At 40.0% G+C, this 23,170-nt stretch overlaps 2 protein-coding genes across 2 annotated transcripts in view; both read right to left on the reverse strand.

The window, feature by feature from the left end:
* Positions 1–1,454: 1,454 nt before the first annotated feature.
* On the reverse strand, positions 1,455–3,669 carry CER1 (cerberus 1, DAN family BMP antagonist). The gene is made up of 2 exons (XM_074813483.1): positions 3,142–3,669; positions 1,455–1,748 (listed from the first exon to the last, which is right to left on the reverse strand). Exons 1-2 carry the CDS (start codon positions 3,667–3,669, stop codon positions 1,455–1,457), a joined length of 822 nt encoding a protein of 273 aa, XP_074669584.1.
* Positions 3,670–13,548: 9,879 nt separating this feature from the next.
* The window catches only part of FREM1 (FRAS1 related extracellular matrix 1), a 64,713-nt gene continuing 55,091 nt past the window's right edge, over positions 13,549–23,170 (reverse strand). The window contains exons 35-36 of the mRNA XM_074812393.1: positions 15,140–15,225; positions 13,549–13,748 (exon numbers count right to left, since the gene is read on the reverse strand). Of these exons, the coding sequence (XP_074668494.1) occupies positions 13,549–13,748; positions 15,140–15,225 (286 nt within the window). The remainder of the gene's footprint in view (positions 13,749–15,139; positions 15,226–23,170) is intronic.

Raw genomic sequence — 23,170 nt, forward strand, 5'->3', positions numbered from 1 at the left:
ACCTGCAGAAGCAAATAGCTATTGCAGCAGTTCAGAGCCAGTATTAGAATATCATTCAGATGCAATTTTCAGTAAATATTAAACATGGGCCTTGCACTCTAAAACCATGCTGAATGTATTTTTTGACAGGATATTAAGACACTTCTTATCACAGTGCAGTTCAAATACAAGAAATCATTTACCCAACCCTTGAACTATATCAATACTGAATTCCGGTACCCCCAAAAAAGAGCTGTGGATAGTTTAACAACAGGGGCCCAGGTCTGAGAGTTTGGCAATAGCAGTGGAACAGATTCCCAGAGGACTGAAGGAGCTGGGTTAGAAATAGTCTGAAGTCCAGTGGCTGGAAGCTGATCAACATCTGCTGTGCTAGGTCTGCAATACAAATCCAACGAGAAGCAGCTGGAGAGAGCAGAGAATCCAGCAGTTCAGCTAACAGCTGTGGGTTCTATGTTGGCTAGTGCTAGACTCAGACCTTTCCTAGCAGAGAGTTTTCTTGGCTGTTCCTCTAAAGCTATACAGGTATTTCCATGCTGATAAAATCCTTCTGCAGATTTTCTATCACACAAATGCCTTTTCTGCTCTAGATGTTGAGAACATTACTTAAACTTTACCTTGGAGTCACTGAGGTTAAAATTCATCAGATTGGAAAACATATATTGCCTTTCCACAGTGAATGTAAATAATAACAAAATATTATAAAAATAACAGTCGTTCATTTATTATGTTTTCTGTGGTTGTATACCATTTAAAATATTTTTTTTCTCCTACTATGTAACACTTCTAGTAAAAAAACCTTGTAGAGCAAATGCATGCAGAAGGAGAGTAAGTGGTTTCTATGGCAAAATATCCTTTGCAACCACTAATTGTGTAAATTGTGAGGTGTAATTAGTTTTCACTGTGAACTGAACTCCAGCTGGGAGCAATCAGAATGACCTTCACTAGTCACAGCTTTCTGTCTGCTTTATGTCCATTTATATTTTACTCTCTAGCCACTAACTTGATGCAAAAGTAAACCTGTTTTTGCAAGGAAGAGACTAAAGCCTCATCTGTGTTGCTAATGGAGCTATATCGGCAGTCCCTGCAAGCAAAGGCAATGTAAACCAGCCCATATATTAGGTTTTTTGCACAGGTAAATCATGCTAGTTCTTCACCTGTTTACTAGCATCCTAGAAACAGTGACAGGAAGGCTTGAAAATTTTTTTCAGGGTTTCCCTTGTTAAAATAAGAACTCTACACATAAGCGCACTAATTTTATCTCCATTTCTTTAACAGCTGCTAGGAAACATCTGTTACATTTTAGGTAAAGTCATTGTTGAAGCAGAGAAGCTGTTCAAGTGGAAACTCTACATCTTTAATATTTCTGTGTACCAGTGTGATGAAAACTAGGTTTTGGGGTTTTTTCATTGGCAAATTCTTATGATCAAGGAGTTAAAAGAGTTACTTTGCACAGGTTAATTGTGTTCATGTACATTTGCATGCAAGTCTGAGAGTAGAGATCCAATTTCAGGGTCTTTAATCTTCTGAGTCTCACATTTACACTCTTCTACAATCATGACTTCTTTGACCACTGGGACAGAACTGGTACAGTTGAGATCCAGGCGTTTCATGGAGAACTTGCTGGGCAGGCAATGAGAACAAAAGGTATAAAGACGATCTCCTGGACCAGGAATATGAAAGGAACTACATTTTCCAAAACACAGATTATTCTGTACCATCACCTTCTCACAGCTCTCATGAGTAACACCCTGAAACAGAAAGCAGTTTGAAGTTTATGGTACATGAATGGCCTTTGCTAGAAGGCACGAAGGCAAAAAAACCCCAACAAAATACTATATTTTTTCTTCTCAGAATATTTACTTTAAACATGTTTGGGTTTTATGTCAAGCAAGTGGTAAACATAAGAGCTTTTAAAAGGAAACTTTAGCGCTCCTATGGGTAGTCCTTAGATTGAACAACAAAGGCAAAAATCTGCTTCAGTCAGAGCCTTTGTGAGCTGATGGGGGAAAATCCAATAGATTGTATTTAACTTTTAATAACTCTTTTTAGTTCTACATTTCTGACACGGTTAAGCAGTCTTACCCACTTAGCAAGACTTAAAACATCATTTTGGTCCAACATTCCTGTATAGAAACCACAAGCTGGACTCAGTTATAATCTTGAAGATTTGTCTTTATGTGAAGGAGGCATAATGTTCTTTAGCAGGTTTTTTTTAAATGAAAATCTTAAAAGTGCAATGGAAGTTCTGTAATCTCTTTGTTTGGAAGAATAACAATTCTCTGTATCAGGAGAGCCTATGTCAGCTCCCAAGTTGTAATAAGCTAGGCTGAAGTTAGCACTTTCATATTGGTATAACTGCAGCCATCCTGGAGAAATCTTGCCATATTACATGGCACAAAAAGCGAAATGGTAAAAGTTTCTAGGCCACATCTATATTTACATATGTCTGCCAGTGAAATAAATTGAATGAGGGATGTGAAAAAACATGGTTCTTGAAAGAGTGTGATTATAGAAACACTGAGAATAGATGTTGTCTTACAAGGAATATAGCACTTTTATCTATACTATTTGCTTGTCTTAATGTTACAATATGACAGACTGGCTTCATTTGTGCATAACACAATCTATCATTTCTCCAGCATTCTTAGCACAGAATTAGATGTGCTAAGAATTAATACAGCAGAAAGGAATCCTTGCTTGGCTGTAAGAAAACAACCAGCTTCTCCTGTAGATACTTGCCCCGGGACTCTTTGTGTATGTGCATATGTGTATATGTATATACATACAAATATATAGGTAATTCATGTATTCAAACTGTTTAGATGTATATTCATTGAATAGATAATTACTCACCACTGCCCTGCTTGCTCAGGCTAGGTCAGAACATCTTTGCATAAAAAGAATAAATAACTCTCTAAAAATTGAATGTGTGGCTTTCCAGTGCTACAATTTAGCAGTTTACCTCATCAGACTAAAGCATTTTCAGCCTTTTGCAGTGGTGTTTTTCAGCCACTTACAGTGTGTGCATGTTCTGAAGTGGCCCTGTGACTTAGCAAATGAAATAACCCATGTGTCTTTAGTGGTTGATTACAAGAAGCAGGGGAAAGGACACATTTCTTGATCTTGGACACCTGTTCTTACCTGGGGAAAAGGCAGAGTTCTGCAGTTTTCTTGGTGCATTTCATTGGTCTTGATTGGCAGGACAACCTCTTCAGATGCTGAATTTTTCTTTAACATGAAGTGGTCCCAAAATTTTCTGGCATCTTTTCTATAGGGAGGCTCAGCCTCCCTCTTGCTGGAATAGTGGGATGGAGAGAAGTTTTCCACAGGAGAGATCTCTCTGGGTGCTGTCCAGGTTCTCAGGTCTTGGTCTGCATGGAGTTCTGCATTGGGAAGAATGAATCTGGACATTTTTTTCTCCTCTTGCTTCTCACTTTCAGATGCCGTCTGTGGAATTGCTACAAAAAAGCTTGGTTCCCCCAGGGTTTCCTCAACACCTACTGGGTTTTCCCCTACCAGCTCACGAAAACTCTGACTTTCAAGCAGATTTTTGTCCAGATAGAAAAGGTGCTGAAATAGCCTTCTGCTTTTCATTTGCAGTGAATCTCCCTGCGGTGCTGTGTCTCCAAGACGTGAGAGCACTAACAGCTGAAGGAGAAGCAGTGACATGATCCTGTAAGGTGCAACCCTGTAGACCTGCTGCTGTTGCAGTGAATGTAGTGTGCGAGCTTTATACAAGAGCATGTTGTCAGTTTATGGCTGCTGTCTGGGTGCAGAGGAGGGGAGGGCTCAGAAGAGACACTGGTGTGGCTAATTGCATTCATTTACTGTAGATTACAATTATGATAGGGGAGTTTGTGCTAATGAAACTCTGCTTTCAATCTGGATTATGTGTATTAGAAGTTCCTATCTAAAATCTAGTAACCCAGAATGGCATGGGGGACAGAAAGAGTCAACAGGAAGAAATGTTTGGATAAGCTGTCTAGTTTAGGCCTAGGAATTAAGGAAACATTTGAGGTTGTGTATTAGCATGTTCAATGTGGTCTTCATTGTTTATTTTGACTTTCCATTCCACAAAGCCAGAGACTGTCGAAACAGGGAGTGTTATTTCATCACAACAGGAAAAGGCAAGCTGATTAAAGTTTGCTAAAACATGAAGCTGGACCTGGAGACATCAAATCAGCCCATGTTTTCAAAAGTTGAGTCTAATTTTGGTCTTTCAGATTTGGGATATGACACTGCAGACTGGCAGACTGGTGCTCACACACCCAGAGGAATCTGGCAAAGAGCTCTAGCCCTTGCTTCACATCTTTCACAGTAGGTTTTGCAGCTGCTGGAGGGCAGACATACCACTAGCCCAGAATAAAAGGTCCCAGGTGAACAAACTCTGTGCCCCAGATTCTGAAGATTAAGTAACGCTGCTACATCCTGTTCAGGCACCAGAGCCACTACAGGCATCCTATAAAGTTGGTAAACAAAATGAGGATTTAAGCAAAACATATTAGAACTGACATATTTTATGATTCTAGACCCTAAAATGGAGGCATCTTTTACAAAATTATGCTATGCAACATGTAAGAAAAAAAATCTGATACAACATCATACAGAGGAAAGTTTTGAGAAAATGAAAAGATATTTTCAATAAGCTTTGCAAACATTGATCGTAATCTGAAAATACTGAAAGGAAATTCTGCTTCAGATAATTTGCTGTTTAGGTACGCTAATCTCTACATACTCCTGTTTCTACCAGAAAGAGTCTGTCAATAGACTCTTAAATTTGTAGCTAATCTGTTCATTATTCTTGAAAATTTAGGTGGTCTGTGTACAGAGTTATTTGACTTTCATTTCCAGGGAATTAATTTATTGCCTGTAAACTAATTGCTTAGCAACATCCTCGTGAGGCACTGACTTACAACTTTAGCATAAAGTTACTGGAGAGCTTTTCCATACTGTATAATTCACTTGAGTTGAAATTTGTTCTAAACTTGAGGTCCATCCTGAGACAGAAGTGCATGGAGCTCCAGCAAGAATGGGGTTCACACACCAACATTAGAGTGTATTTGTGCCTTGTCCTTAGTGGGATGATCTCATTAAGGGAAGCACAGCCATCAAGCACAAGCTTAATCACTCTGTAACTTCAGCCAAAAGCAATTTAATTCTGCCAATAGTTTGGTGCCTTTCTGAAGTCTCAAGTGTGCCCTTGGAGGGCAGATTTTCCCACAGTTATCAGGAGTAAAATCATAGAAAATACTGGCATCTGCAACAAGATCGGCTGTGAGGTGTGCATGCAAAAAGTCCTTACATCATATTTACACAAGCATGTGCAGCACTAGGGTGCAGCAACAATGAGTCAAGAGGATTAATTTGATGGTAGATAATTAAGTAGCCTAGAAGTGCAGTTTGAATCCTCAGATCCTATCTTTATTGGCCAACAAGTTGAACTGAAGCAGTTGACCACTGGAACTAAAATTCCTTGTATCTAGTGCATGTTGGTAGTCATTCAAAATTATTCAGCAAAGCTAAGGACATTACATTTGGAGCTTTTCTTCTGTTTTTTCCCTCTTTATTTTAGTTGCTCAGAGAGTTACAAGACTGGGCTGATACTCAGAACTATGTATTGTATTATATTGACACAGAAGGGTTTGACACATTTGGCAGTGTTTTTCAAACATAAGATTTGACTATTTGAAGCAACATATATTTTTGCAGATTTTTGCTTCAGAATTTAAAAATATAAAGCTATCTAAAACAATGTAAAGATGATTCCATCTAGATTATAGCAACACAATGGAAGTGTTCTTTCTGTTTGCTTTTATCTGTTTCAGCTATTTTTCACTTCCTTTGTCAGGAAGTGCCTTTTCTCTAAGTCTAGACCAGCTCTCTCTGTTTAAAAGTTCCAGCTGTGGCCTTAATCCTGTAATGTCTGTATTTAACTTTATCCATGTAAGCCAAATTGTGTTAAATTACTCACATGTATGTTTACAGAATTGTATACTTACTAAGTGCCTGAAAGGTCCAGATAACCTCCCTTCAAAGCCTGATTAAAAAATGCCACCATCTTCAAGGTAAAAGAAAAAAGGATTTTAAGTCTCAGTTAAATTTTATCCCAGTTTGCCCTGAAAGAAAAAAAACACATGTGTATGTGTGCAGGTGTATTCTGCCCTTCTTATCTGATGTGGCTGAGCATGGTATGGTGCCCAGATAGCATCTTAGTTTCTGCCGGAGGGTTTTCTTCTTTGTAACAAGAATATTAGCAAAATAATTTCATTACTGCTGTTTACAGAGGGTTCTTTCTGCAGCTCTTCACAAAGAATAAATCATGTTACAAGCAGCAAATATGGTGCAAATGATTTAAGAATGTCTCTGTCAATGCAAAGATAAAAATGAAGTAAATGGTAGTACTGGAATGATTGGGCTGCCCAGACACTTCTATTTAAAGTAAACTGGTCTGGGTTATTGGTGCAGTGCAAATATTAACAAGAAATGTATAAAAACCTTAGCATCGGCATACATGTATAGACATTAAGCTGCTAGTCTTACATTTGCAGTGCAATGGCACTGAAAAAAACCTGTTCAAGATCAGGATCCATTCATGGTATGTACCATTCTATCCTGTGGCATACAGCAAGAAAAAAGGCCTGCCTTACAGGGCTTCAGAACAAAATATTATTTACAGAAGAGTAGAAGAGGCTGAAGCAAAGCACTCTGTAAGCCACTCTGCAACCCAAAGGCAGAAAACAGAGCTCTCTTCTCCTCTAGGTCAATCCTGTACTAGTTCCTGGGTTTTCTTGGGATGGTTTTATCCAAGATCTGCCAAGGGCCAGAAGCAGCATGCCAGCTATGGTTCTGCCAGGCCTAATACTGTTCCTTTATGCCTATGATAGTAAGTTGTAGCTGCTTTCCGAAAGATGAAGTTGGTAAGAAATGGGACCTTGTACCTCTGGGCAGTTTGTTCTGTATTTACACACTGTCTAAATCTGTTTTGGAGTCAGCTGCCTGTATAACTGTACACAGGTAGCAGATCTATCTTCAGCCTCTCAGCTCAGCCAGGATCCTGCCTGCATTACAGGAAGGCATACCAGCTCAGACAGCGAGTTCAGAGAATCATTGTGAAGTTAAAAACAGTATGTATTTATAAGTCAATTTCTGGTGATATCAACTGCATAGACTAACAATTGACAACAGAGATTGGGCTGGACACATAATCACTATATTCCAAATACAGCTAATCTCAGATTTCCACAAAAAGCAATGTTATGTCTTTTATAAAAACTTGTTTTCCTGCCTGATTACCCTTTCATATAAGCATAGCACATGTTGTCACTGTATTTTGGTTGTTAAATCTTGTGGCTAAATGCAGCAGTGTCTTTCAAGCAGGCTTTGATTTGCCTTCATAGTAGCAATTTATTCAGGACATTCCATTTTTCACTAGAAATAGTCACCATGAATGTTTGCCCATCCTTTTAAAACTGTCAGGTCTATAGATGACAAGTGCTATGCAAATGCAAAATGGTATTATTCCTTTGTTTCAGAGATGGAGTTTATTCAGTCATTATGGACATAAATGGAGTAATTAGTTACACTGCCAGTTGATGCCTAAAAATAATTCTTAGGCAGTGCTTGAATTACTTGCCTTCTGTTGAGCTAAATAGTCTCATCATAGCATGATTGATGATTAAGTGATTAAAATGGATTTTATTTATTAGAGCCCAATTCACTATCTTATCATTTTCAAAACACATCCCATGTAGACAAACTTGTATCCAGATATATCTTTTACAGAACCCGTATGAAGACCTCAGAACTAATGAATTAGCACTATGCAGTTTATTCTCCAATTATTGTACTTATCAAAGAAAGCCATCTGTGATCTTTGTTTTACTGAGTTTCAAGGAAACAGATCACATACAGGCCTCATGGGAAAGTTATAATTATGAAACCAAAAGGCTTTTTACAAGGTATGATATGAAAGAACAGGCGATAAATCTGTTTAGTTTTGTACCTTCAACCTTAGATACTGTACGTCATTAATTCCCCCCTTTGCTATTCAGTTTCAAGTCCTCTATTGCATTTTTTCCTTTCTTCACTCATCTATACCTTTTTGTTCATATTTCTATTAATGTTTCTTTTCTCTGTGCTGTAGCAACAGAACTGAAAACAGTCTTATTTCGAACTGCTGCCAAACTGTAGATGCTCACACTTGAAAATGTTCGTGTGTGTGTCCAGCAGGGCTAGGATAAGTGTCCTTTCATGTGTATAGGCCCATGTTCTCGTGGCTGTAGGTATGTACACATGATGCAATAGATGTTCTTCTCTCTATTATAATTCTCAGGCTGGTAAATTTTGGACAGGTGTCCACCTCCTGAAGCATCTTCAGAATGGTACTGGCACATTTGTACTGCCTAATTGAGAGTGTAGCCAGTTCCAGACCCAGCCAGAGGAGCTATGTTGGGTATGTGCTTGATTGCTTCAGGTTGTTAAGCTGTGGGACAGTGAGCCAGGGGAGAAAGAGTCTAGGCAAAGAGACATTTCAGTCTTCAGGGAAACACATCTTTCTTGGATTGCTGTGAATAATTTGAGAGAGCAGTGGTGATTCACTGAAGAGTTTGACAACACCAAGAAAATGTAACAATCCAAGGAAGAAGATGCAGATCAGATTTCTTTTATTAAAGTAAAAATATATTTAGACTTATCTGAAAATTTCATCTGTATGAATAAAATATTATTCTTTTGCTTACTGTCCTTATATCCAGTACTTCAGATACCAGATTCCTATTCATTAGGGCCACATCTGACTGAAAACAATACATTAACTGAACGCTATAAAAAAACCCCACACAAACCCTATTGTGTTCTTGTCTTCTAGCCTTCTGCTTGTGTACTGATGTAAGGAATAGTAGTTAAGCAATAGAATTAGAGCAGCAGAGGTCTCCATATTACAAGCAGCATAGCTTCTTAAAGGGTAATGAGAGAACTGACATCTGTATCTCTTCCATGAAGATGACTGAGTTAAGGAAGGACAATACATTCTCCTTTAAATCAAGAATCATATTAAAATTCAATTTTATGACTGTGGGAGTGTCAGCTCTGCGCAGCTGTGGGAGATTCAATATGTTAAGAGTCAAATCATGTGTTACTGGTAAATGATTAAGAGGCAAGTCGGCATTGGCCTGTTAGGCCTGCACAGCTGTGGAAGATTCAATATTTAAGAGCCAAATTGAGGTTGGCTGGGGAGCTCTGTTTGGGGAGCTTGGTGAAGGTGAGGAGCTCTGCTCAGGGAAGCTCTGCTAAGGTGGAGAGCTCTGTTCTGCGCTGGCTTGGAGAAGTGCCAGCTCTGCTCTGTGCCGGCCCTGAGAAGCAGCAAGGCTTGGAGGAGAAGCAGGCCTTAGAAGAAAGATAAGTCAGCTCTGTGTAGGCCTGGAGAAGCAGCAAGGCTTGGAGGAGAAGCAGGCCTTGGAAGAAAGATAAGTCAGCTTGGGGAAAGTATGGAGCTGTTTCTGGGAGAGAGGGTTGATGACTATCTAGTTGCTGATTTGTTTATTATGAAGTAAGAGCTTGGATGAGAGCATAAGTATATATTATTGTATGAGTATGTATTAATGTAAGAAGAGAAAAAGAGATATTAAAGAAAATAAACAGCCCCTGCCCTACAGAAAGAAGGAAGAACACTGTGATGTGTGAATTATTTTGACCGCTACAACTTAGTACAACTTAATACAACTTATTTAAATTTAATACAATGGGCTGACAGCCTTTCTTGAATTCATTCTTCCTCTTGTATATCTGCTTGCAGATCTGTAACTCTTCTTAAATTTATTTCTCAAAATAAAGAGCATTTTCTCTTTTAAAAATGGTTTGCTCATGATAGAAATGTTCCTATAGTATTAATTCAGGAATAGGCTCATGCATCAGAAGAAACAGATTTCAGAAACTGCATAGAGTAAACAGTAGTTATATCATGCTTAATTAAAAGTGCATTTCTACTATGCCCAACACTATAGTTTTTATCACTAGAAAAAAAGCTTTTGTGAGATTATGAAACTGAAGGAATAATGTATTCAGCAAAATATGTTTCAGTTTTGTATTAACACACATTGCAAAGTTAAACATAACAATATAGTTCTGAATACAAGAATTACAATAGCACCAGTCTTGTGATGTAAATAATGTAGAATCACAGTATTCACTGAATTGTATATATAATTCTCTCAAAGCTATTTTTATAATTTTAGAATGAGTGAATAAAGACTTGAAGGCATTCAGTAAGTTTCAGGATGTACAAAAGAGATCTGGAAAACTTTTCTGATTTTTTTCAGATTAAAAACTAGATCTCTGTGAGGTTAATAACAACACAAATGTTTTAGAATATTTTGGCTTGGAAGAAGTGCTCCTGTGACCAGTTGCCTGTCCGTTTTTCTCATAACCATTGCCTTTGAGTCAGCTACTTCTCTGTCAGATTTGTTTGAAATTGGTCAACAGATTTAAAAGATACTTGACAGGGGGAGAAGGTGGTTAAAAGCGACAGGCACACAAAGAGTTCACATTGCCCATTCCTTTATAGAAGTCTAGGCTAACTGCTGGGTTCTTCTCACTGAGCTGTTGTGTCTTGGTTCTGTTGCTCTTAAAAGGTATAGGGATAGTTCTGGTGAAATAAATGCTTTGTTTATACAGAACAGGTGTATCCATAGGTGAACACCAGAATGTACATGCTCCTTGTTCTTACTTTCAGCTTCTTGAAATTCCCCTGCTGATGCTGATCCTCTGAATAGTGATTTTCCTCTGAGTTTACTCAGAGTCTAATTCAAAATTATTGGGCTGGAAAAATTCCCAGTAACTTCTCAGGATTTTAGGCCCTTCCTTTACTAAACCTCTTAGAGACAACAACTTCCTATAGCAACAGAAAAAACTGATTTATTTGTGCTTTCTGTGATTTATGTCATATTCTTTGAACTCCAGTATTCTAATAAAAGCTGTAAAAATCTGTGAAAAAATACTTCATTTTTAAGGACAGAGAAATGAAAATTTATGAATAAATATTAAGAATAGTTCCTTGTATTGAAAAACAATTCAGCAGCCTTTCAGGGCAGAAATATCCTTGCACTGCAATATAAGAATTTTAGCTTCATTAGTGTACTGTGTTAGATCTAATGAAACCAACAAACATACTGTTTGCACAACTAGCAGTCTATTGTGTACTGAAATCTTCATACTCTTCAATCATTTTCAAGTATTTCAAATGAAATACAGAAAAGGGACATTCTCCCCTCTTCTCACAAAATGAAACCACTGAGATCACTGTTGTCTCAGATTAGGCATGAGTTATTTATTAGTTACTGATCAAGTAACAAGCACCTTGGTCAAAATTCCCTCTCTGTTGATGTCATTTATAAATAATTAGGAGAGGTATTTAATAATCTTGAGAGACTTTATCAATATAGCACCAATTAACTCAAAGTTTTTATAAAAAGAAGGCCCTAAAGAAATAAAAGTTTATGTTTATGTCTAACCAAGCTATCTTAGTCAGTTTTCCCTGCAATTCCAGAATAAACCAGCAAGAGATCCCAAGAGGGCTTATTTAGATCCTAATTTTTTTTGCAGTGAAAACTATCAGAAATAAAAACAGGTCTAGATGGGTACTCAAGGGTACTTGGTTTGTGGAATTCTTGAAACAATTAGCCTGTCTATGTTGATCCAGAAAACTCCTTAAGCAAAAGTGTTAGTGTCTAGCAAAAGTGTCTAGAGGCTTGTCATAAAGATTACTGTGACAAAAACAAAGAAATCCTGAAAATATCTGTTGGTACCAACCATAGGGGTGAGCAGGTTCTGTCCACAGTATTTTTGCTCTAATTTTGCTATGCAGTTGTGCTTATGTGCAACAGTCCTTTCAGAAGGGTTCTCTCCTATATACAAAGACTGTCCAGCTACTCCCATGGATATCCATTTAATGTGTCACAGGCAAGGAGGAAGGATTAATAACCCACACATTCCAAAGACAAAGAGAAGGCATAAATAATCTCTGAAACAGTGTCCCTCAGCCCAGAGAGGAGGGGTGATTCTGCTGCATCTGTCCCTCGAACTGAGAAACTGCTGTGAGGAACCCCAGAAGGAGGTTTTGCATCTCTGGTGCAAATAGTGTACAGATGCAGTTGATCCAGAGGCTGGCTGAATAGATGAGCTGATAGGGGGCAAGGGGAGCATCAACTGCCGGCAGCAGGCAGGCAGATGGGAGGGATGAGAGTTCGTAAGGTACAGGACAAATACACCCTACTCAGTGCCACACCAGCTGTCACACACTCACCATGGGCCTTGACAGTAGCTTTATTTTTTTGGGAAGCTTATGACTTCTTTATTTTTTTTTTAAGGCTGGCACTAAGAAGGTCCTAAAGCAAGATTTTTGACAAGTCAAACATACGTTTACTATAATGTTATGAAATGGCAACTCCGCAACTGCATATATTTAAAATAAGTTAAAATTAAGTTACGGGCAGCTGTTTTTCCTATTAAATGCTGATTTTTTAAGCCTTTCTCAGAACTAAATCTGGATTTTTAATTATTATTTTTTAAAACCTCAAATCCCTAATAAAGACTTAGATTAATACTTTCCAAAAGCCATTTGCTTTAGTACAAAATATGTCTCATGACTACACTGGTTTATATACACATATAAATCCTATTGATGTTCATGTATCACTGAATATCCCAAAATAACATTCTAGGATTAAGCTTCAGTATTTTTTTTTGTGTAAATCATCCTTTGATATAGCATTAGATTTACAGAGGTCCCATTATTTAATTACACTAGACATTACGGTACCATCCTGCAACTCTAAAAAACATTGAATGCTTTTGGTTAGGAATGTGAAACATTATGCAGCTCTGTGTGACCAGATCCATTAGGATCTGAAGCTGGCCTTGGGAGGTAGAAAAAGAAATACAAGCCTTTGCTCCTGTTGGTACACTCTCACTAAATCCTGCCATTGGTATCTTCGTAAGACATTGTGCTAGGGCATCCACCAAAGAAGACCTGACATAATGTTCCTCCTCTTGTCACCCAAGAGGACCTGTTTTCAGCCAGCAGAGTGTGCCCTCATTTCCACCCCAAGTAGTCTTCCTCTTTTTGTGACTGCAGGGTAAAACTGCAGGTTTAACTGCAAATGAATTAAAGTAACAGCCAAATCACAACCCCTCCTTTAGAGTGGAGCAAATCAACTAATGTTCTTCTTCCTTTTTTTTAAAAAAAAAGAAGTATTTTTACACAGAAATGTAATGAAAGGCTTCAGGCCTAGCTCTCTGGTGTGAAAATGTATACAAGTAAGTGACAGATCAAAGTCTTTGGAGAGAGTTCAAAACCTTAACCTGAACTTAATCTTTGCAACTGACCTCTATTCTTTGGTTAGAGTCTAATGCATCTGCACCTCTGGCAGCATATAAAATAAACCTTGCTAATAATTAGGACAGTTTTCTTACTGAATGCCCTCACACGTCTGCAGATATACACAACTGAAACAACATGAATGTCCATGTGCTTTCACAGGGATTCTCCATTCTTTACAGCTTTCTTGAACATATATAGCTGTTCCGTTTGACCTTTCTACAGTCAGTTGCTTGCCATTTTCCTCGCTTCTGCACCAATACACAGTTTCTTCCTCTCTTTGGAAAGTGGTAGGAGCCTCCTCTCCAGTTTATGTAGGTTACAGGTTCTCCTCCATTCCACTCCCAACGTCCAGGATTGACTTGGTCATTCAAGCCTGTGTGAAATTGGTAAGACCAAATCAGTGATGTTTATTGTCTCTGCAGCCTGATGCCAACATGTTGTTCTATCCCTTTGTTAAAAAATGAATACAATGTTGTGCTGAGAGAAAAAACCCATCTGGAAGAATACAAGTAAAATACAATTTAATATTTCATAAGGCCATCTGAATCACAATTAGTGCCATCTGAATAAGGGAAAATACACTCTTCTGCATTATTGCCTATCTAAAATGTTTTCTCTCTTTCCATCTATTGCATGTCTATCACCTCCCAGATTTCTCTTTTGATACTTAAGATGCCAAGCAGAATGTTGTATTCAAGTCTGGGTAGCCTCAGATGCCTTCAGATTCCTTCTGAAAATAAAATCCTGCAGATCTTTGTAGACCTGGTTTACACTGTTGAAATTAACAGTTGTGAAATTAGCTTGTGTTAATTAATACAACCTAAACCACATCTTTCCACTTAGCCTCTGAGTTACTAAGATCAACATGGGTGGCATATTTTCAGACATGACCTGTCTTCTTAGCTAGAAAAGACCAAGATCAGAAAATTGACACAATGGTCTTCTAGTCTTTGTTCTTGTCAGAGGAATTTGTTTCTCTCAGATTAACAGAATCACGATACCATTGAACATGATCCCAAACTAACTATAGGGGTTTTAAGTTAATTTAGTGTAGCTTGTAAATCCATCTCAGAAAAATACTAAGAGATGAAAATTGCAGTTCACAATTGGAAAAAAGAACCTAAAATTTAGACAGTATAGCAGAAACAAGAAGAGCTAAAAGAAAGCCATAGCACTAGTCCATAAGATAAGGCAGTCATTCACAGATAGGGATCAGGAGGTACAGAGAAGGCCCATCTGAGTTCTTTCCATTTCTCATGAAATGAAAGGTGCATAATAAGAAATGGACAGCTAAATCTAAAATGATGTGATGAAATCTTCTTTAGCTGGTCATCTGATTATTTCACAATATTTCTGATACAAGATGACACCATTAAATTAGTAACATAAAAAATTATTTGAAGTTAAAAAGATAAATTAGCGATAAATAAAGTAACAGTCAAAAGAAAGGTGAGATAAACAAAAGAGTAGAAGCTCCACCAGCATTTATTTTACCAGCTAGTATTAAAATGGGAAAGGTTTCAAGGCAAAAACAATCCAGCAGTAGGCAACATGACAAACTCTTCTTTTTGATAAAGATTTATAAAATTAGCCAGGTAAATTATGGCCTTGAGTTTATGCCTTGCTCTGAAATAATAAAAGCAGCATAAAGTTGAGGAGAATGCAACATTTGAAAACTGGGCTGGAACTGCTGTGTCAGTTTCTGCTTTCCAATGTGCACAGGAACTGTAATCCTCAGAGGAAACAGACAGCTGATGTACTTGCCTATCCAAAAAGGCTTCCTCCCACTGAAGTCCCATAGCCACTGCATGTGTTGTTCATTAGCCACGCTTGCTAGACTCCCCAGGTATCTAGGCTCAAGGAGAGGGGACAGAGTAATTAGCATTCCACAGAGTGACAGACAGCTCCCATTGACTTATCAACAAGGGACACCGATTCTAGTATAAAGCATATAAATACTGTTTCACAGAAAAACCACTACTTACTGTCATGAAAGAATAATTACATGAAGATAAGGTCTTAAAATTCTGGATTACCTGGAAAGGAACCAAAGACCTAGTCTGATTTTTCTAACAGAAAAATTAAATCAGCCAAACAACTGAAAGAAATGTATACAGGAAATGTGTACCTCATACTCACAAACTGTGTTTTAAACCGTTGTCACATTCATTGATACATTCTTTTCTTTAAAATAATAATCTGCCCACACTAAAGTCCAAGCCACTGAAAGATACAGATTCACCTATTTGGTAGTAGAGCAGACTATCTCTTTTTAAAATCATGTTCTGGCAAAACTAAAGCTTTGAATCACATAGTTAAAATCTTGGCCATGTTTCAAAACAGAATTAAGTGTGTGCAATTTAGGGGTCTGGCTTAGAGTGGTAGTGTGGTTTGTAGAGTTAAGTTGGGTGGTCTGCAATGACTATGCATTTAGTTCAGATCGGAGAGCAGTTGTGGTGTGTATTAACCAGACTGTTTCAGAAAGAAGCCAATGCATAAGCTCTGCTCTGTGTTTGTACTTAAAGTATGCCAACCCCAAAGGAGAACTGGCAAACCCTAGCCACTGAGTGGTCTTGCCACTGTGAAGTCTTCCAATCAACACCAAGCATGTAAGCACCAGCAGGCTGCTCTTAAGCCATTTAGAGATTAGGCTAAATCCTGAAGCATTAAGAGACAAATGGTATCCTTCACATTTGCCAGGAACTGTCAGCCATCAGTGGCTACACTTTCTTATTTATCCGTCTTTTTGCCTGCCTTGATATCATGTCACCTTTTTACCTGTCACGCCTGCTGTTGCCTTCCCTCATGCTGAGCCTCTGTCATTTGTGTTGTCCCATATTTTTGACTGCCACTCAGTCTAACAGTGATACCAACCCCTTCAGCCTCCCTGAACATCCTGGGTGGTGCTTGATAGGGCCCAAGCAAACAACGCTGCTCATCAGAACATGTCTTAAGAGACGGGAGCAGAATAAGTTAGTGGCATTTTGATGATTTTTCTAATTTCGTGACTGTTGCCAGATAATGGAGACGGAAGATCAGTATTTCTCCAAAGAAAGTAAAGACTGTTTTCCTTAAGAGCTGGGATGACAACCAGACCTTAAGAGTGGCATGGCACAATTGAATCCACTATGGAGACCATGAACAGATCTTGGGGTGTAAGCCCACCACCAAGTCTGCTGCCCAGTTAGAGACCCACGCCTGGAGCTCTATTCCTGTTTGCTTCTAACAGTACTGATCATCTGGATGCCATATAACGTCACACAAGATAGAGAAGCCGGCCAATTTTACATCAGGAGTTCAAAGTAGTAGCCTAGTAACCCACAGTATTCTGCAGAGTCCCCACTGCACAAAACCCGGACCATTCCTTAATTTGGGCACACAGGGGCATGGTATACAACAAATTGACTGTAATGCTGATGAGATGCTCCTGCTGCAAAGGCTTCCTCCGTTATCCCTCCAATCAGCCAAAGCCCTCTGCTCCACTTTGCACAGTGTGTCTGCCAGGGTCTGCAACAGCTGAGTGTTAGCCCTCACAGTCTGTGTATGCGTGGCTGCCTTAGACCAAGCACTGCACAGTAACGTAGGTCCCATCAAGGGCCCCCTAAGTTCAGAGGCCACCAGAGAACAAAATGTAAAGGATCTCATTGACATCTGTGTACACTCTCCTCAGGTAGAGGTGTGGCAGGATGGCCTCAGAAACATTGATCATGACTTTAAAAATGGGAGACTGTCCCAGCACAAAGTGGCTAGCAACTGTCTGTCAGGGGTCAAGATTATGCAGCTGCTTGTGGTACAGGCTCCCAGAACTTCACCCAGTGAAGCTCCCAGTGGAGGCTTTGACTGTGCTTCTCATCACAGTCAAGTTTTATGTGTGGTGTCAGTGCCTGTATGTCCCATGGGTGGCATGTTTCCACAATTCTAGGCCCATCTAGAATCTCTAGTGAACAAGGAACAAAGATGTTACAGTGACAAAAGCTCGGAAAGTTTTGTACTCTGTCTTCTTCCTTGGACAAAAAGCCCAGGCAAGCAGGCTCAGTAAATTCAGGGTGTCCACCCAGGGTAACTGATTCAGCGACAAGATACCATTCCCCCTCACAGTGACTGTGGTTGGCCACTGACCAAACTTGGGACTAAGAAGAAATTGATTTCAGCAGCAGGCTCTGTGGTTATGAGTACTAGTTGAGCAGGAACAAAAATAGGGCAATTTTGTCTGACTTCTGCTTAAGGGCAATCAAAGCCATGGAACTAGTCATTTACTTTAAGCAAGCATAGCTTATTCCTGTTGTTTCAATTGCTTTAGAAAATGTGAAAACAAGAAGCATCAGTAACTGCTATATCATTTATGACATATAGGGGTGGTCCGAGCAACCACAGTTTCAGACTTTTCTTCAATTCAAGTACCAGGGAGAGACTCTAGCACCATGAAAGGAAAGCACTGCAATAATTATAATGTTATCTAATCTTTTCTCAATAGGAGTGCTTTCTAAATACAGCCTGAGAAGCACACATGACTGAAGAGAGAACAACCATTCTGATTGTTACACTTAGGGGTTTTGAAGTATTGTAGGGAAATGAGAACAGTCCTGAAGGAACATACCACTTACGATACTATTACTAGCTGTACCTCTAGTCAGAGCGCCAGCCACAGGAAATGACAAGATAATGTTACTTATGGATTTACATAAAACTAACACTTCCTAATTTAAATGACTCTAGAGAAGCAGTCATAATGCCTTATTGACAGAAAACCAAAAAACAAATACCCACACACATCACTGACTTCTGTGCTGAATAAGTCCATTTGAAATTATTCCTGTCTGCTTTAAAATTTTTGCTATCAAGTCAAGAGCATCTGTCATCTTAGAGCAGTTGCCCAAATCAAGGAAATGTTTTGGGTAGCCATTGACCTTGAAGTATTATATGCAAAACACTTAGCACAAAGACTTTGCTGATTTTGGAGCTTTGTACCATTCTGATAAATTTAACTTGAGCAAAAGCACACTTGACTAGCTATGAAGGTCTCCACATCACAGGAGGACATTTAAATTGAAAAGCTCACCAAGCTACTTTCCATCATTTACCAGCAGTCCTGGCTGACCGGGGAGGTCCCAACAGATTGGAAACTAGCCAGTGTGACGCCCGTCTATAAGAAGGGTTAGAAGGATGATCTGGGAAATTACAGGTCTGTCAGCTTGACGTCGGTGCCCGGGAAGCTGATGGAGCAGCTCATCCTGAGTACCATCATACAACACCTGCGGGACAACCAGATGATCAGACCCAGTCAGCAGGGGTTTATGAACGGCAGGTCCTGCTTGACAAACCTGATCTCCTTCTAAGACAGGGCAACCTGCTCACTGGATGAGGGAAAGGCTGTGGATGTTGTCTACCTTGACTTTAGTAAGGCCTTTGACACCATTTCCCACAGCATTCTCCTGGTGAAACTGGCTGCTCGAGGCTTGGATGGGCACACGCTTTGCTGGGTAAAAAACTGTCTGCATGGCCGGGCCCAAAGGGTGGTGGTGAATGGAGTTAAATCCAGTTGGCGGCCGGTCACAAGTGGTGTCCCCCAGGGCTCAGTTTTGGGGCCTCTCCTGTTTAACATCTTCATTGATGATCTAGACGAGGGGATCGAGTGCACCCTCAGTAAGTTTGCAGATGACACCAAGTTGGGTGGGAGTGTTGATCTGCTCGAGGGTAGGGAGGCTCTGCAGAGAGACCTGGACAGGCTGGAGCGATGGGCTAAGGCCAACTGGAGGAGTTTCAATAAGGCCAAATGCCGGGTGCTGCACTTGGGCCACAACAACCCCCAGCAGCGCTACAGGCTTGGGGAGGAGTGGCTGGAGAGCTGCCAGTCAGAGAGGGACCTGGGGGTGTTGATTGACAGCCGGCTGAACAGGAGCCAGCAGTGTGCCCAGGTGGCCAAGAAGGCCAATGGCATCCTGGCTTGTATCAGAAATAGTGTGGCCAGCAGGGACAGGGAAGTGATCTTCCCCCTGTACTCGGCACTGGTGAGGCCGCACCTCGATGACTGTGTTCAGTTTTGGGCCCCTCACTACAAAAAGGACATTGAATTACTCGAGCGTGTCCAGAGAAGGGCAACGAAGCTGGTGCAGGGTCTGGAGCACATGTCGTACGAGGAGCGGCTGAGGGAACTGGGGTTGTTTAGTCTGGAGAAGAGGAGGCTGAGGGGAGACCTCATCGCCCTCTACAACTACCTGAAAGGAGGTTGCAGAGAGCTGGGGATGAGTCTCTTTAACCAAGTAATGAGCGATAAGACAAGAGGTAATGGCCTCAAGTTGCACCAGGGAAGGTTTAGACTGGATATTAGGAAGCATTTCTTTCCAGAAGGGGTTGTTAGGCGTTGGAATGGGCTGCCCAGGGCAGTGGTGGAGTCCCCATCTCTGGAGGTGTTTAAGAGTCAGGTTGACATAGCGCTGAGGGATATGGTGTAGTTGGGAACTGTCAGTGTTAGGTTAATGGTTGGACTGGATGATCTTCAAGGTCCTTTCCAACCTAGATGATTCTGTGATTCTGTGATTCTGTGAAATCCATGTCCTGTACTGATGGTGAAGGTGGAGGAGTGACTGAGGGGCCCTGCTTATCCCAAGCTTTTGTTTGATCACCTAGGGAGTAATCCTGGTGCCTTGAAATAGGTGTCTAGTGTTGCTTACAACACCTTGTGGTATTCAAAACATTCAGGTGAGTCTGGCAGACATGATGCAGAGCTTATGCCAGCCCTGCTGTTGAGTCAGACAAGATACACTGGGCCTTTAAAATTACTCTAGGAACCTGAATCCCTGTGCTGGAGTCATCAGCAATAATATAAGTTAAAACAGTCACTTACAGAACTAGCACAGCATTAGGAGAGGAGGGCAGCAGGGCCCATCCTGCTTTGCACTAGGCAACACTGAGCCGTCATGAATGATCTAGCCTATTATTTGAGATGTGGTTCTGCCTGTAATTCCCAAGGACTGAGGCCGCATGCTGCTAATATACAAACACCAAACAAAATAACAGTCCCTGCCTTACAAAGCTGGCAGTAAAGGATCTAAAATCTGACCACATTTAAGCTCTAATTAAATGTTCATCTTCAAGAAGATGAAGGTGTAATCTGACTAACAAAGCAAAAGATGCAACTGTGGGTTCTGTTTATCTGGTGGAGGGTCCCTTCAGTGGCAGCAGTGGAACCATCTCACATGCGAATGACCCCAGCTGCACTGACCCTTGGGGAGGACATGTTCCTATGGGATAAACAGGAACTGTAACATAAATCATCAAAATTGCTGCTAAATCAGGCTGCTGTGGTATCATTCAGCTCTAATATTCCCCAGATGCTTCTCCTCATGTTGCCAAGAGCCTCTTCATGCATACAAAACAAAACTGGAGAAATGAGTTCTTAATACACCTTTCCCTCTGATGTATTGGAGAAGAGTTAGAAATGGTGCAAGATTTTCACATCAATTAGCTGAGATTTTTTTTCCACCCACACTATCACCATGGCATACAGCAACTTGCGTCAAAACAAGCACATTTTTGTCTCTGCTTCTATCCCTGCACATGGAAACTGAAGAAAAGGTTGGTATGCCACCTGCAACAAATGGATGCCATGGACGTCAAAGCTTATTAGAAGCCCAAATAGGTTTGCATAAACCCATAAGTCCAGACAACAATTGTTTCAGCAATAAATTGATAGCATTGCTTTGATGGAATAGAATCATAGAATACCAAGTTGGAAGGGATCTCAAAGATCATCTGGTCTAACCTTTCTTGGTAAAAGGACGGTCTAGGCAAGATGGCCCAGCACCCTGCCCAGCTGAAGCTTAAAAGTGTCCAATGTTGGGGAATCCACCACTTTCCTGGGGAGATTATTCCAGTGGCTGATTTTTCTCATTGTGAAAAATTTTCATCTTGTGTCCAACTGGAATCTCCCCAGGAGTAACTTGTACCCATTACTCCTCGTCTTCTCCATGTGACTCCTTGTAAAAGGGGAGTCTTCATCTTCTCTGTAGCCACCTTTAAATATAGGAACATGGTGATAAGGTCTCCCCTAAGCCTTCTTTTCTCAAGGCTGAACAAACCCAGTTCTCTCAGCCTTTCCTCATACAGCAGGCTTCCCAGTCCCTTGATCATCTTTGTGGCCCTTCTCTGGACCCTCTCCAGCCTGCCCACTTCTTTTTTGCATAGCTTGGTCTCAAGTCCATCATCTCAGATTAACAGTGTTTTCTGTGGGAGGTTAGAAGATTGATTAGTTGGAGACTGTTACTGAAACAACTTTAACAATGCTTGTGCTTTATTCCTGTTCTGTATAATAGAAAAAGTCTAGCAAGAAAATTGAAGTTTAAAATAAAGCCATTTTTGTAGTAACAAAAAGTATTCTTATTTTTCAGTGAAATTGGCTGATTTACTGAAAGTCAATTCTAATATGAGGATTGACCTCCATGCTGATTTTGTTTGCTTGTTGGAAATGTCAGCTATTTAAATGTCAACAGTAGAAGTATTAATAACAGAAATACCACAATTGGTGGTGGTGGTGATTGCCAGGAGGGAGCTGGGCAAAAGCACAAAATAAAGTTTATGAAGTTACCTTCTTGTACCACTTTTAAGTGTGTACCTGGGGTTGTACTTTTGTAAATCAGTTCCAGATGGAGGCCAGGAGTACTGCATTTACCAGGATAAAACTTCCTCAGTCTGTGGTAGTCTGACATTAATTGAATCATCACTAGTCTAGGTTTCATTTGCTTGTGGATTCACTGATATGCCTTGACTTTTGTGTAGCTGTTTAACACTGTTGTTAATTTACTGTTATTCATCTTAACATCTACATTGCACACTATAGCCTTCAGCAAGAAGTTACCACCTGCAAATAATATGGGTCACCAGGAACACACTCTTTAAGAAAATGGGGAACACCTCCAGAAGATTGACATACATTCCTAAAGGATCGGTTGAATGTTGAAGCCTTCAGAAAAAAAAATACTAGAATATTCACAATTGACGGCTTTGTTTGGATAAGTAACAAAATAAAAGCAGGTGATATAAACCATTTCAGGAGTTGAAATTTTAAGTAAACCAATTAACAATGTGAAATTTGTGGTGAGCTCATAAGAGCAGGTAACATGTACATTTTAGTAAAGAATAACTTCCATCAGCTGGGAGGTATTAGAACCAAGTCTTTCTTTTTGCGTGTTACCAAGACAACATAATCTGGCATAACTGAGTGGAATGAATCAAGGTTTGTTACGCATGCTTCTCCACATTTCATGTTTCCTGCATGTCCTTCAACCACTTATGGAATATATTCTGTTTCTATCATCTCCAACTCTTCCCTGTTTCAATTTTCATTTCATGGAGTAATGAAGAGGTCTGTTAAAGCCCCTCCTATTGTTCAGCTTGGTCTTCAACCTGGTGCTCACAATTCAACACAAGGTACAGAACATGCATGATACCAGGGCAAGCTCCTTGTTACCATTATTTCTTTCAGTCCTAAACTATCACTCTGTCATGGTTTGAGCTCGGCTGGCAGCCGAACACCACACAGCTGCTCACTCACCTCTTCCCCCCTAGCGCTTCAAAGCAGAAAATAAGCAAAGACGTCTCTCACTTCCCCCTTTCCCCCCAGTGCTTTGAAGGAAAAAAGCAAAGGCCCAGAAAACTGAGATTAAGGACAGGGAGGGATGATCTCATCCTTTAAGGCACGGGCAAAACCCAGACTCATTAGGGGAAGGAAAAAAAGAACATAAATTTAATACAGACACTAGCAGCAACACTCAACAGACAGAATGTGAGAAGCATTAC

This window comes from Strix aluco, chromosome Z, assembly GCF_031877795.1.
Source record: "Strix aluco isolate bStrAlu1 chromosome Z, bStrAlu1.hap1, whole genome shotgun sequence".
Lineage (NCBI taxonomy): Eukaryota > Metazoa > Chordata > Aves > Strigiformes > Strigidae > Strix > Strix aluco.

Excerpts from the sequence above, each read along its gene's own strand:
- CER1 (XM_074813483.1), bottom strand. The coding sequence starts at position 3,669 with ATGTCACTGCTTCTCCTTCAGCTGTTAGTGCTCTCACGTCTTGGAGAC. Across the intron at positions 1,749-3,141 it reads GAACTCTGCCTTTTCCCCAG|GGTGTTACTCATGAGAGCTG; the intron begins GTAAGAACAGGT and ends TTTCTGTTTCAG.